The sequence below is a fragment of the Rana temporaria genome, chromosome 3 (genome assembly GCF_905171775.1).
Source record: "Rana temporaria chromosome 3, aRanTem1.1, whole genome shotgun sequence".
In the NCBI taxonomy this organism is placed as follows: domain Eukaryota; kingdom Metazoa; phylum Chordata; class Amphibia; order Anura; family Ranidae; genus Rana; species Rana temporaria.
The window spans coordinates 231,022,762-231,038,552 of NC_053491.1; the positions used below are offsets into that span (position 1 = coordinate 231,022,762).

At 43.2% G+C, this 15,791-nt stretch overlaps 1 protein-coding gene across 2 annotated transcripts in view; it reads left to right on the forward strand.

Annotated features, from left to right (window-relative positions):
- The window catches only part of NSD1 (nuclear receptor binding SET domain protein 1), an 85,245-nt gene that overhangs the window by 46,650 nt on the left and 22,804 nt on the right, over window positions 1-15,791 (forward strand). For both annotated transcript variants that reach the window (XM_040344419.1, XM_040344418.1), the window contains exons 8-13: window positions 2,166-2,287; window positions 5,798-5,849; window positions 6,917-7,038; window positions 8,863-8,917; window positions 10,040-10,146; window positions 11,135-11,266. In XM_040344419.1, coding sequence (XP_040200353.1) covers window positions 2,166-2,287; window positions 5,798-5,849; window positions 6,917-7,038; window positions 8,863-8,917; window positions 10,040-10,146; window positions 11,135-11,266 — 590 coding nt within the window. The remainder of the gene's footprint in view (window positions 1-2,165; window positions 2,288-5,797; window positions 5,850-6,916; window positions 7,039-8,862; window positions 8,918-10,039; window positions 10,147-11,134; window positions 11,267-15,791) is intronic.

Genomic DNA, 15,791 nt, shown 5'->3' on the forward strand with positions numbered 1-15,791 from the left:
AAAACCCGTCCTTTGCCCGTATCGTAGGGCCGGAAGTGGGTGCAGATACCTGTCTGTAGACAGGTATCTGCACCCCCCTCCCCCCTGAAAGGTGTCAAATGTGACACCGGAGGGGGGGAGGGTGCCGATCAGCGGGACTCCACTTTAGAGTGGAGATCCGCTTTAATGTCATGGAAAAAAAGTTTTTCTCAATGCGATTCTTGTCAAGCCTGCCTTGCATACACACGATCGTGAAAAAAAAAAATGCTCGAGCAAAGCGCGGTGACGTACGATGGCACTATAAAGGGGAAGTTCCATTCAGATGGCGCCACCCTTTGGGCTGCTTTTGCTGATTTTGTGTTAATAAAACTTTGGTGAGAGACGATTCGTGCTTTTCAGACTTCATGCTTTTCAGTGCGTTACAGCGTGACGAATGTGCTATCTCCATTACAATTGCTAGTTTTACCCGAACGAGTGCTCCCGTCTTCTGAGCATGCGTGGTTTTCTTCTCCCGTCGTTAAAGCCTACACATGACCGTTTTTCACGACGTGAAAAATGACGAGAAAAATTGGAGCATGTTCAAAATTTTTAATGCCCGTTTTTCACGTCGCGAAAAATGCTCTGGAGCCTACACACGATTGTTTTTAATGACCAATTTAAAAAAATGAATTTTTCACGTCATGAATAACGGTTGTGTGTACGCGGCGTCAGAGTAGAAAATCATTTGGATAGTGTGTGCTAGTATTTTTTATTTTATTTTTTGGAAAAAGTTCACCTAGTTCTCCTGTACCAGTGTTAGTGGTCACTGAGAAGAAGTGAGGTAAAATTGCTTAGAAACCCAGATGGCAATAAATCAGTGTAGGCAATTTTTGGTGCTTTCTGCTATGAGATCCGATGTTAATTTTCATACATTTAAAATGGAGCACAGGGTAAAGGAGCATAGACATAACATAAAGTAGTTGTAAAGGCACATCTTACTGTAATTGCGTTGATCCTGTTTTAGGTCCATGTTTAGTACAGTGTGTGTCGTCTTATAATGCTAAATACCTTCTTTGTACAGTGCTGCTGTGCAGTCATGTTCTCCCTATGCTTCCCTTCCCAATCTAAAAGAGTACAGTGGGGGGAGGGGCTGAGATTCCCAGAGGTATGACACATGACTGCACAGCAGCACTGTGCAAAGACGTGTAGCATTATAATTTTAGGAAAACTCGCACACTGTACTAAACATGGATCTAAAACGGGATCAAAGTAATTAATAGATGTTTCTCTACAGATAATAGTATTACTTAAAGCGGAGGTTCACCCTAAAAACATGTATATAACATTACATTTTGCATACTTCCAACATTTACAGTATGCTGTTTGTTATTTTTTTGCTGTACATACCCCGTATTATTTCTATTTTCCACCCGACTTCCGGGTACTCACTCCCGCGGGAGTAGGCGTTCCTATGCAGAGGCACAGTGTCATGTGGGACTTCGCCCAGATGATTGACGTCTTGAGAAAACTTACCCTCGGCGGATAAGGTGTGTCACGAGTTTCCGAAAGTAGCCGAACTGCGAGTTGGCTCTATTCGGAAACTCGTGACGCGCCTTATCCGCCGAGGGTAAGTTTTCTCAAGACGTCAATCATCTGGGCGGAGTCCTACACGACACGCCTACTCCCGCGGGAGTGAGTACCCGGAGGTCGGGTGGAAAATAGCAATAATACGGTATGTACAGCAATAAAAAAAAAACGGCATACTGTAAATGTTGGAAGTATGCAGAATGTAATGTTATATACATGTTTTTAAGGTGGGAGGGACAGGCAGGAGATTGGCTTTACAGACTACAGTAATGACAGGAAGATAGTGGGGGAGATGCAGAGACACTGAGGAGAGAGCAAGACTGAGGCATGTAAACTGACCTTGGTATCATAGGTCAGCAGCCATAAGGGTAGTCAGTACACACATGGGAACATAGGAACTGGCAGGATCTACCAGGTATTGTACAACCTGGAAAGGGCCAACTTGCACTGAAAAAGCACTATGCTACATATCCTTTCTGAAATGGACAGGAGCTTTTTTTTTTGTTTGTTTTAATTACTTCTGATCGGCATGCACTAATTCACAATGTGATACAGATATGTGAGATTACTTGATTTCTACATTTCATAATGTAACCTTTTTTCTCTTTTATAAATAAAAGCAAACTGTGGAAATAGACGCAAAAGTAAACTTATTCCAAGAGTGTGTGACTTTGATGACCTGGATGCACAATTTGGTATTAAAGAGGAAGAGGAGGAAGAGACGATTTGTCCTAAAGCTAAGGTGATTTTCTTCAACTGTGTAAATAGCTTAGACTAAAGCTGGCCATAGATTGATAGAATTTCTAACCAAAATTCTTAGGAAAGAAAAATCCAGGCGAAAATTCTCACGACATTTGAAGGTCGTTCAAAATATTTAATTTGCTTTTAACATTTGATTTTTGAATGAATGGACTTTACTGAACAAAAACCACCTGAACTGTTAGGCCCCATACACACGTCTGAGGAACTTCGTTTTGCTCGTCGAGTTCCTTGTGAAGCCGCCGAGGATCTCGGCGAGCCAAGTTTCCCCATTGACTAACGAGGAAATAGAGAACATGTTCTCTATTTGGCCTGACGAGTTCCTCGTCGGCTTCCTCGACCAAAAGTGTACACACGACCGGGTTTCTCGGCAGAATACGGCTCCGATCGAGTTTCTGGCTGAATTCTGCCGAGAAACTCTGTCGTGTGTACGGGGCCTTAGACATTTTGTTAATTTGAGAAAAATTGTCCATCCTGGTCCTTCGAATTTTCTTTTGTCAATAATGAATGTGGATTTGAGCCACGAATGATTATAAAAGCAAACCAACTTTCTTGGAACAATCTTTTTCCAAAGAATCTTCATCCGAAATTCTACTCTATGGTTTAAAGAGGAAGTAAACTTCTGCAAACTTTTTTACCTATCGGTAAGCCTATAATAACGCTTGTCTTTAGGTATTGAAAATATATCCTAAACCTGTACAGTTTGAGATATTTCCAATGCATCACTGGTGCATGCAATCTGAAGGAACGGCCCATGTATTCCGTTCTTCCGAGCCCATGCTGTGAACGACGGCTCCAGGCATGAATGTGTTGGAGCTTCGTTTTTAAGGATTTCATAATGAGCTAGCTAGAATAATTTTTTCAGAGGTTTACAGCCTCTTTAGGAGATGCCATTGTGACAGCTTTTTGTGATGGTTGCTATGTCAGTTGGTAAAACACACTTTTCTCTTCGTACGGTACGATGCACTAGAAAATGGGAAGGAGACTGCACAATGTTTTACTGGTACCGCATCCTTCCATATAAGACACTGAAAAAGAGCCCTTAAAACAACTAATGGGACTTTAAAGGTACCACACCATATATTAAAATTAACATTTTTTTTTTTTTTTTACAAAAAGTTTAAAACACAGTAAGGCCCCTTTCACGCGATCGACCTGCTCAGATCCACCTGTCTGTTTTTCAGGTGGATCCAAGCGGGCCACCCATTGACTTCTATGTGCAGGCGAATGTCAGCAGAGATGTGTCTGACACCCGTCTGCCATCTTATCTGCTCAAAACAGACGAATGGCGATATGTTCGCTATCCATCGGATCGGATAAAAATGGACAGGCTGTCCGTTTTCATCGGATCTCCCCATAGACCACAGCGGGGCTCTGACAGGTCTGTCCCTGCACAGTGAGAGACGCCGGTTATTTGTCCACTCAGCTGGGATCAACGGAGCGATCCCCCCGTTGAGCTAGCGGAGTCTGTCCAGTGGATCCACCCCGGGTGAAAGGGGCCTAAATCAAACACAAAGGTGTTTTTGTTACGAAAAACTGCAGTTCCATATGTTGCAAGTTAACCATAGTCCCAGATGGTCATATAGGGTGTTCCATGCAGGTATCTTCAATCTGATATATTTCAGAGGAACGGGGCCTGCTTCCTCGGGTAGAAACGGCATAAATCTCTTATAGATGCTCAATGTACGTGCTGTTTGAACAAAAAAATTGGAACTGCAACAACTGCACCTCAAGGGAAACTAGTCATACTTAAAACATTTATGGTATTATGAAAAAAAGATTGAATTATTCCTTTAAGCTACAAAGAAGAAACACTATGGAAAGAGGTCCCAGGAATTTCCTCCTTCATATACTATCGTGCAGCCACTCCACCAGACGTGTATGCTCAGGAACACTCGAATATCTATGGAACCTTAAAGAATAAAGACCTATTTGTTTTATAAGGACTCTATTTTTCATACTCTACAAACGTTTTTCTTATTGGATGGTTCTGATTTTGCTGTCGTGTCTCCAAATGGGTTCCTTAGGAAACTGTCAGCTTTCATTCAGCAAAACACATTTACTGTCTGTATAGAATATTTCATATTCAACTTCTTACGTTTACAAAGTATGATCCATTATTCCTGGTTATTGGGCATTACACACAATAGTATTTGATAAACAATTGCGCCAATATCATGCAACATAAAAAAAATTACAACTGCCACCTTTTCATTCTATAGTGTCTCTGTTTTCAAAATGTATGTATCCTTTAGGGCAGGGGTGTTGCCCTGGGGCTGGGTGTGGCCCTTTGCTTGCCTTTATCTGGCCCTTGGAGGCACTATTCCATCCTCTGACACCAACAATGGGGCATAATTCCTGTCACTGACACCATCAAAATGGCACAGTTCCTTTCATTGATGCCAATGATGGGGCACTAGTCATCCCACAAATATTTTTACTCTCATTGACCCAAGTCTGACCCTACCTAAAGTCTGAGGGAGGAGAGTAAACTGGCCCTTTTTGTTTAGAAAGTTTGGAGATCCCTGCTTTAGGGGATTTGGATCATTTTCTAACCAAAAACCCAGATGATTTTAACTTGTGGGGAAAATTACCAAATTGCCCAGGATGCAAAGTAGTTAGATGTATGCTTAATGCTTGCTGTACAGGGCAGAGTGAGGGAAACAGGAGTATGGCCCATTTCACACTTGCTGTCCGATTTTTTATTTTTTTTTATCCATCCATTGACAAATGAAAAACGGACATCAATGCATCTCTATGGAACAACGGATGTAAATGGATCATCCATTCACATCAGTTTTCATCTGCTTCTGTCACCGTCAATTTTTTTTTTTTTAAACTGATCAAAGCTGTATTTTTCTTCCGCTTAAAAAACGGATCAGACGAATGTAAACTGACAAATGGCCAGTGTTTCATTCTTTTTGCATTGGTAGTGGATGTAAAAAAAAAACAGATGACAACTACATCCGTTTTGATGTGACTTAAGTGATGAAATGAACGGTCCGCATGTGTAAAAGGGGTCTTTGTGTTATTGAATGTTACATTTACGCTGTTTGTAAAAGCTGGGCAAAATTATACATGAATGGTTTTTAAAACCTTCGGTGACCTGTCAGATTCACGTTTTCACCTTCCCAGACAGCTCATAGCTGTATCTACTAATACACTTTCTCTTAGACTTTACTGAAGGACACATTAGACCAGGTTCAGCATTTTAACTCTAATGTATTTTGGTCCTAAATTTACTGAAAATTGTACATCCCATTGATTGCTACAGCAGACACCTGGGATATGTGTAGGCTATAGAAGGTTGTATACTTTGAGTGTGATATATCAAACACTGCCAGTAGAACTCCTTATCAGTGTGTACTTGTTGGCAACTGAGAGCTGCAGAAAAACTGATGGATTTTAAACCATGAATCTGTTACCTTTATGCATTTTGACCTATGTACGATTTTCCTTATCTGTAGCATCTTTGTGCATCTTTTTTTTCCAGCCTATTGTTTTGCCTGTGAAGAAACCTCTGAAACGTATCCGGCACCGAAAAGGTAATGTCATAATGTAATTTTACTGTGTCTGTTAAAATGTATTAGTTGGGATAAAACTGATAAATGTACAAAAGAATAAACCTGGGTGTCTGAGCATATGAACTTTTTGATAATGTATGCCAAGTAATTCTTGTATCCTCCTTCTGCTTCCCTTCCCAAGCTAAAAGAGTACAGTGGGAGGGACTGAGATTCCCAGAGGAAGGACACATGACTGCACAGCAGCACTGTGCAAAGAAGGCATGTACAAGGGGTCCCCGACTTACGAGCAAGTTAGGGACTTTAGGTTTGTTCTTAAGTCGAAAATGTTCGTAAGTCGTAAACCGCAGAACGGCAATTGCGTCATTTTCTGATGTTTTCTGATGTTTTCCGATGTCCTATCGGCGAACAGCCGCACATGCGCAGAACAGGAGGTACGTCGTTTTCCGATGTTCCGTCGAATGTGCCTGTCGTAGAAAATGGCCATGCATTCGCAGAACGGCAGATACGTCCCGTTTGTAAGTAGGAGTTGTTCGTAAGTCAGAGATCCCCTGTAGCATTATAATTTTAACCCGCAATTTGTACTTAATTTGGATCTAAAACGTGATCAAAGTAATTAATAGAAATTTCTTTACTGGTGCAGCTGCAGAGAATAATGGTACTCAAGGCAGGCGGGGAGGGGCAGGCAGATCAGCTTTGCAGACTACAGAAATGACAGGAAGAGATGGGGGAGATGCAGATACACTGAGGAGAGCGCAAGAAGGTTGAGGCATGTAAACTGACCACGCTATCATGGATCAGCAGCCATGATAAGGGTGGTCAGTACACACAGGGGAACATAGGAACAGGCAAGATGAACCAGGTATTGTACAACATGGAAAGGGCCAACTGACACTGCAAAAGCACTATACTATATATTATGCCTTTTAAATGGACTGGAACTTTTTTTTTTTTGAGGGGGGGGGGGGACAACCACTTTTAATTACTTCTAATATGTATGCACTATTTTTCACAATATAATCCTGATTTGTGATATTTCTTGATTTCTACATTTATTAATAATGTAACCTTTTTCTCTTTTAAAATAAAAGCAAACCATGGAAATAAAAGCAAAAGTAAAGCTATTCCAAGAGTGTGTGACTTTGATGACCTGGATGCACAATTTGGTATTAAAGAGGAAGAGGAGGAAGAGACGATTTGTCCTAAAGAGAAGGTGAGTTTCTTCAATTGCGTAAATGGCCTTCGACTAAAGCTGGCCTTAAATTTCTAACCAAAGGAAAGTCTTAGAAAAATGTAGGCAAAGATTCTCAGAACATTTGAATGTCGTTCGAAAGATTTTATTTGCTTTTTATTATTTGATTTTGGAATGAGTGGACTTTACTGAACAAAAACCACATAAACTGTTGGACATTTGTTAATTTTGAGAAAGTGTCCATCATCCTGGTCCTTTCGAATTTTCTTGTCACTGCAGTTGAAAACGAATGTGCATTTGACTCACTAATTATTATAAAAGCATACAAACTTTCTTAGAACATTATGTTTCCAAAAAGTTTTCATCTGAAATGCTACCCTTCGATGGCCATGTTGAGATGCCATTGTGCCAAAGCTTTTTGTGATGGTTGCTATGTCAGTTGGTTAAACCCACCTTTCTCTTCGTACGGTACGATATACTAGAAAAGGGGAAGGAGACTGCACAATGCAGTCTTTTGTTCACATAATTTTACTGGTACCGCATCCTCTCTCATATAAGACGCTGAAAAAGCCCCTGATTTTAACTTGTGTGAAAAACTTCAAAATTGCCCAGGATGCAAAGTGGTTAAAGATGTATAGAAAAAACAAAAAACTGCGCTAATATGTCCACTAATTGACACACTAAAGGCAGCAGCTGGTGTGCGATACACAAATAGCAATATAGAAACAAAAAGCCGCGCCACAATACTCAAACAATAATACGTGTAAACTCAGAGTATACTATAATGAAAGTCGATATGAAGGTACATGGACTTGTAGCAGTCCATAAGGAAATTACTATATCCCTTAGATGATAGGCATAGGAACCAATGGGTTAATTCTCTGCAGAAAAATCCTACGGTCAACACCAAGTGACATTTAGACAGTTTGAGTGAACCCTCCACCGGAATATAAAGCCGCTTACCAGAGGGCAAGCAATACAGGCAGCCCAGCCACAGCCTTTAACTCCTCAGGAATCCTGGACAGGTTACCCCAGATCCACGATAGCCGCCAACTCCAATAGGTTCAGTTAGGATAGAAAAGAGAGGCGCACATAGCGTGACTCCGTATACCAAACGATTTATTTTAAAAGTTGAAAAATACTCAAACGATCAGTTTTAAAACCGCATATAACATTTTCAAAAATGCCGGCCGGCATGTAAGGAGCCCTCCTCAGCGTGGTGACGTCACTGCGTAGCCTCCCAGACGCGTTTCGTCCTTCATAGGACGTTATCAATGGGGGTTAAAGATGTATGCTTATTGCTGTACAGGGCGGAGTGGGGAAACCAGAGGAGCTCCGCAAATACAAGAGTTGGTGTTACTGAATGTTACATTCGCGCCCTGTTTGTAAAAGCTGGATAAAATTACATACAATTTTGATGCCTTCAGTGACCAGTAAAATTCAAGTTTTTCACCTTTTTTTAGAAAGCTTATAGACAGGGTAGCTGTATCTACTAATACACGTTTCTCTTAGACTTCACCGAAGGGCACATTAGACCAGGTTCAACATTTTTACTCTAATGTATTTTGTTTATAATTTTTGTGAAAATTGTTCATCCCATTTAATTGCTACAGCAAAGATCTGGGATATGTGTAGGCTATAGGAGGTTGTACAGTATACTTTGTCTGATATATCGATCTCTGCCAGTAGAACTCCTATATCAATGTTTACTTGTTGGCAACTGAGCGCTTCAGAAAAACCGATTTTCATTTTACACCATGAATCTCTTACTTTTATGCTTTTTGACCTATGTATGATTTTCCTGATCGGTAGCATCTTTGTTCTTCTCTTTTTTTTTTTTATCAGCCTGCTATTGCTTTGCCTGTGAAGAAACCTCTGAAACGTATCCGGTACCGAAAAAGTAAGGTCATAATGTAATTTTACTGTCTGTTATAATTTATTGTTTGGAAACGGATAAATGTATACACGGGACCAGAGCATGTATGTAAAACGAAAATGTACTTAAAGTGAAACAATACCCTTTTTCACTTCTAGGGTGTAGTGGGGGGTCAGGGACTGTAGTGGGGGTGTCAAGAGCTGTAGTTGAGGTCTCAGGGGCTGTAGTGGGGGTGTCAGGGGCACACTGGAACAGGGTGGGGTATGCTCTCGGAGCTTCAGCTCCTTCTACTGCGGCTGCAAAATGTCTGTACAGTACTTGTAAGGCACTTTACATACACTCGCAGGTATGTCCTTACTCGCGAGTGTATGTAAAGTGAGTGTACTTAAAGCGGGGTATGCCTGTAAATAATAAAAAAAAAAACTGGGGTATCTGAGCGTATGGATTTTTTTTATGGTGTATGCTAAGTAATTATTTTCTTGTATACTTGTGGTTGTATGTAAAACCTCGAACTTCAAGCTGAATACAACTGTACCTGCTTAACAGCTGTCTGAGTTTGGAATTTGTAAGACCTCAACCATGGAGGTATAAGGCCCCTTTCACACTGGGGCGGGAGTGGCGTCAGCTGTAAAGCTCTGCTATTTTTAGCGGCACTTTACCGCCATTTTCACTGCTCTATTCGGTCGCTAGCGGGGCAGTTTTACCCCCCCCCCCCCGCGCTAGAGGCTGAGAGAGGGTTAAACACCACCGCAAAGCATTGCAGGTGGTATAGCCGCGGTGTCCCATTGATTTCAATGTGCAGGAGTGGTGGAGGAGCCGTATACACACTGATCCTTCACCAATCCAAAGATGCGGCTGGCAGGACTTTTTTTTTTACCATCCTGCTAGCGCACTGTACCAGTGTGAAAGCCCTCTGGGCTTTCACAAAGAAGACAGGGTCGGTCAGGTCTGTTTTGCAGGCACTATTTTTAGCGCAATAGCGCCTGCAAAATGGCCCAGTGTGAAAGGGGTCTTACAGTTTATCTGCATTTGCGCAAGATATTTAGGAATATAAAGCTGCAGGAGTACAGGCTTTGTTCTATTTGGAGACTGCAATGCGAAACGGCTCATGAGTCTATAATCAAATTCTCACACTTTTTTCCCCAGCAACCAGTAAACTATCTGAAAATCGGAAGAGGCGAAAACGGTTAAGACTTGCTGGAAGGATCAAGAAGGAAAAGCACCTGTCCTCTCGGGAATCTTCACATTCTGAGGTTACACTTCTTTTTTTTTTTTTTTTTGTTTCTTCTTCTTTTTTTTTTTTTTGCTCTCTTGTGCACATGCATACAGTGCATCTGGATTTTCACAGCGCTTAAATTTTTCCACATTTTGTTATGTTACAGCCTTATTTCAAAATGGATTAAATTCATTATTTTCCTCCAAAATTCTACAAACAATACCCCATAATGACAATGTGAAAGAAGTTTGTTTGAAATCTTTACAAATTAAAAATAAAAAACGAAAAAAATCACATGTACATAAATATTCACACCCTTTGCTCAGTACTTTGTTGAAGCACCAATTGCAGCTTCAAGTCTGTTTTGCATATGAGGCTACAAGCTTGGTGCACCTAATTTTGGCCAGTTTCTCCCTTTCTTTGCTGGACCTCTCAAGCTCCATCAGGTTGGATGGGGAGTGTCAGTGCACAGCGGTTTTCGGATCTCTCCAGAGATGTTCAAGTCTGGGCTTTGGCTAGGCCACTGAAGGACATTCACAGAGTTGTCACCGCCCCACCACTTTTGTTATCTTGGCTGTGTGCTTAGGGTTGTTGTCCTGTTGGAAGATGAACCTTTGCCCTAGTCCAAGGGTCCAGAGTACTCTGGAGCAGGTTTTCATTAAAGCGGAGTTCCACCCAAAAATGGAACTTCTGCTTTTCGGAATCTCTCCGGTGTCACATTTGGCACCTTTCAGGGGGGAGTGTGGAGCAGAATCCCTGTCTAAGCCAGGTGTTTTCTCCCACTTTCGGGCATAGATCGCCACGGATATCTACGCCATGTCTGGCTCCCTGCTGTCTGCTGGGAGACGCAAGTCTCAGAAGACAGCAGGGGACCAGTAAAGGAAGCGCAGCGTGACTCACGTTTGCGTAGTAGGGAACCAGGCTGTGAAGCTGCAAGGCTTCACTTCCTGATTCCCTTACCGAAGATGGCCGCTGATCATCTTGTATGTGTCATTACTGATTTAAATAATGGTGTTTCTGTACAGGGTGAAAATATCGGTGCAGCCAGTCCCAGTGACACTGTTGAGGAGGGACTGTATCCAGAGCATGGAGGAGCTTCTAAGAAGAGCTGTGAACGAGGTGGAGGGGGAGCCGCCATGAAAGAGAATGTGTGCCAGGTAACTGTTAAAACCTTGAATAAGCGATCATTGGAATAGCATTAGCATACATTTTGATGATATTTTAGATACGGATTGTAGGCTTCTCTCTGGTTGGCAAGTATAAATTGCATCCTTGCTGAAGGGCTGCCTACAAAAGTGATTCAGCTAGTCTTAAATATCTGATCTCCTTGCATCAAGATATACTAAAGGCTGACTCGTATGCATAAATATGACCTATACACCAATAAAATTCTAAATAAAATATTTGCTTATATTAAAATATTGAAATTCTACTGATGAACATATTTGTATTTAAAGGGGCTTTAAACCCTCCTGTTTTTTCACCTTAATGCATCCTATGCATTAAGGTGAAAAAACATCTGACAAATACCGGCAACTGCTGAAAACCAATCGGACCCTGAGACCCAAGCATTAAAACCCAAATCAAGCCAACATTTTTGCAGCATTTGATAATGTGACTAATCAACTGAAAGTTTGTCCCAGCTTGGCAGATTAGTTTTCACTTCTTATTTATAGTGATGGGTGTCAAACAGAACAAGTGAGAGGAGATCCCCTCAACAAGGACACTGCAAAAATAAAATCAAAATCTCCTTGTAGGTGGACTTTCTTTCAGGATTTTGTTTGCATCCACTAGATCAGTGGTCTCCAAACGATGGCCCAGGGCTTGGCTTGCTTTTATCTGACCCTTGGGGCACTATTTTATTCACTGACGCCAATAAAGAGCTCAATTTCTCTCAATGACATTGATGGGGCACAGTACTTCCCAATGATACTAACAATGGGGCAATAATGATGGCAATGATGGGGTACAACTTCCCACACTGACACCACTGATGGAGGATTGCTTTCTCTCACTGATACTGGGACATTTTGTTCTCCCGGTGGCAACAGTCTGCCCCCCCCCCCCCCCCCCTTAAGTCTGAAGGACAGTGAACTAGTTCTATGTTTAGAAAGTTTGGAGACCCCTGATCTAGGTGACTGGTGTCTGGACAGGAAGGGCAATGTCAGTGGAGGTACTGTTTTATAACCCAACAGTAAATTCTCAGGTCAGACAGTATATAAAAGTCTTGGCTGAAGTTGGGGATTAATCGGCCTATATATCATGTGTTTTAATTTGATCTTGGTGTATTTCTACTTTAAAGCCCCATACACACTATCAGTTTTTCTGCAGGTTTTTATAAGTTCAAACCTCAAGAGTTTCAATTCGTATGCAATCAGGCAGGCCCTCGCACTACATGGTTTTGGTAAACCTGAAGACAAAAACCTGCAGGAAAACTGATAGTTAGAGATGGCCTGCCGGTTCGCCAGGCGGTCGTTTCACGGCGAGCTTTGGTGGTTCGTGGTCCGCCAAACCGTTGGACATCTGGCGATGTTCGCGGCATTCCGCAATATTACATGGGTAAAAACTTTTGACCTATGACACATCCATCAGGTGGTGCAGGACAGCCACACTCCAGGCTCTTACTGTCCAGCCTCTTCTCCTCTTCCTCCTTCCCCTCAATGCTCACAATTGTCCTCCACTTCACCTTCCATCATGCCTTCCTCACAATTTTCTGCAAAAAGGCTTGCTTCAATGGCCCAAATGTTCGATCGTAAGAAAAACGATGATGCCGGATAACCCTCTTGCCCAACGGTTGACTGCTGGCTTGTCGGAACTGATTAACTGGTGGAGGCCTTTCGAAAATTTGTGGCCATTGGAACACCACAATGGAAGGTTCCAGGAAGGGAATTTTTTTCACAGAAGGGCATCCCAGAGCTATATGGCCATGTTCAGCGGCAAGTGAATGTATCTCTGGCACACAGTGTCGGTGCCAAGATACATCTGACCACAGACACGTGGTCTAGCAAACACGGGCAGGGAAGGTATATAACTTTCTCTGCCCACTGGGTGAACCTTCTGACGGCTGTCAAGCATGTAACCCGTGGCACCCATGTAGATTTGGTTTTACCGCCACGGATTGCATGCAGGCCTGCCTCTTCTTCTCCTACTCCATCCTCCCTCTCCTCCTCGGCTGACTCCTCATTTTCCGATGCTACCTACTCTTCCGCTGTGCCGCCCAAGATCCCCAGAACCTATTCGACATGCCAGGTGAGACATTGCCATGCTGCGTCTGTTGTGCCTGGAAGACGAGAGCCACACTGGTCCTGCACTCCTTTCAGCTTTGCCTTCACAGGCAGATCAGTGGCTAACACCGCTCAATTTGACAGTTGGTAAAGTGGTGTGCGACAACGGTGCCAATCTGCTGAGCGCTGAAACAGGGCAAAATTACACACGTTCCATGCATGACACACGTCCTGAACTTGGTTGTGCAGCGATTCGTTGCCAAATACCTTGGGCTCCAGGACGTCTTGTGGCAGGCCAGGAAAATATCGGCCCATTTTAGAAGATCTTAGACGGCCATGGCTCGCCTTGCTGACATTCGGCAGCGACACAACCTGCCCGTCAGACGTCTTATTTGTGACTGCCCGACGCGATGGAACTCAACATTGTATATGCTTGATAGGCTGCTCCAGCAGAAACGTGCAGTTAACGACTATCTGTACGAACTCTGAGGCAGGACAGGTTCTGGGGAGCTTGTTTTTTTTTCCCACTCCAGTGGCTGCTCATGCGCGACTCATGCAGACTTCTGCGGCCTTTTGATGAGATCACCAAACTGGTCAGTCGCAGCCAGGGCGCCATCAGTGACATCGTACCTTATGCCTTCTTTCTGGAGCGTGCATTGCGTTGTGTCATTGATCAAGCCATCGAGGAGCAGGAAGATGAGGAAGTCGCAATGCTGGATGAATTCCCAGGGGGAGCTACAGGAGTCTGAAGAGGAGTCAGAGGAGGATGGTGCCGGGGGCGGAGAAGGAGGAGCAAGAAGAGCATGCTTTAAACCTTTCTGGGATCCCTGGTGTTGTCTGTGGATGGGGGGAGGAGAACGAGGACGACATTATCCTGGATGATGAGCAGGAGCCAGGCCAGTACAGCGCTTCCAGTTTAGTGCAAATGGGAGCCTTCATGCTCCAGTGTTTTAAGAGGGACCCCTGTATAAAAAGCATAAAGGGCAAGGACCAGTACTGGGTGGCAACGTACTTAGACCCCCGGTACAAACAAAACATGGCGGAAATGTTACCACCATCACAGAGGGCTATCGGAATGCAGCCATTCCAGGCCTTGCTTCGAGAAATGCTGCGTTCTGCTTTTGCGTCCGCTGGCAGAGGAATTTCCACTCAGAGAAATAGTTTCGGGTACCAATCCAACAGCGCCTGCAAGAAGAGGGCGGTTTGAAGATGTCTTGGTCACTAATGGTATGAGGTCATTCTTTCAGCCGACCCATCGACAGCTGTCCTCCGGATCCAGCATCAGGGAACGCCTAGACCGACAGGTGTCCAACTACATCGGGTTAACGGCCGATGTGGACACACAGAGAAGTGATGAACCCCTGGACTACTGGGTGGGCAGGCTTGGCCTCTGGCCAGAGCTTGCACAATTTACAATGGAACGGTTGGCTTGCCCCTCATCCAGTGTCCTGTCCGAAAGGACATTCAGCACAGCAGAGGGGGGGGTCGTGACCTAAAAGCGCACTTGCCTAGCTCACAACAGTGTTGACTACCTCACATTTATAAAAATGAATGAAGCATGGATCTCGGAGGAATTCAACACATGTGGCAAGTAGACCATGTTTCATTCAAATTCTGGTGAACGCCTGTGGGCTAATTTCTTGGGCCTGTACTGGCCGACACTTTATTCTGTATCCGGCGAATGCCTAATGTACCACCAGCCACAGAATAAAAAGTTTTTTGCTGTCAGGTGAACGCCTGTGGGCTAATTTTTGGGGCCTGTAATGGCCGACACTTCTGTATCCGGTGAATGGCATAATGTACCTCCAGCCACAGAATACAATGTTTGTTGTCAGGTGAACGCCTGTCGGCTAATTTTTGGGGCTTGTAATGGCCGGCACTTATGTATTCGGTTTTTCACTTAATACTTCTGGTAGGTCAGTGTCCATGTTGAGGGACTATTTGTGCACAGCTAGTAAGTATTTTGTGGCTGCAAATATGACCTGAAAGTTTTTAATATTCGCCTGCCATTAAAGTCAATGGGGCCCGCCGTGAACTTGCGGTTCGCGGACATTTGCGATCGTTCGCGGTTAGCGTTCGAACCGTCCCGTCGGATGTTCGTCCATCACTACTGATAGTGTGTATGGGGCTTTACAACCAAAACCCCCTAATTTTTGTTTGTTACATGTTTTCAATCGCATTTCATAAAAAAAAAAAAGCATTGCTGCTTACCATTTTTTATATTTCTTTCTGTTCATTCTAGCACTGGAAATCTTCTTACTTGGTTCTCTGTCTCGGACAGCGAGTGCTTAAAGTGTAACTTTAAAGGAGTTGTGAAGGCAGAAGGTTTTTTTTTTTTCTTGATGCATTAAGATAAAAAAACAACTTTTGTATGTAGCAGCCCCCTAATTACTTACCTGAGCCCCATCTCTCTCCAGCGATGTCCACACTTTCTGATTGGCTGAGACACCGCAGCGGC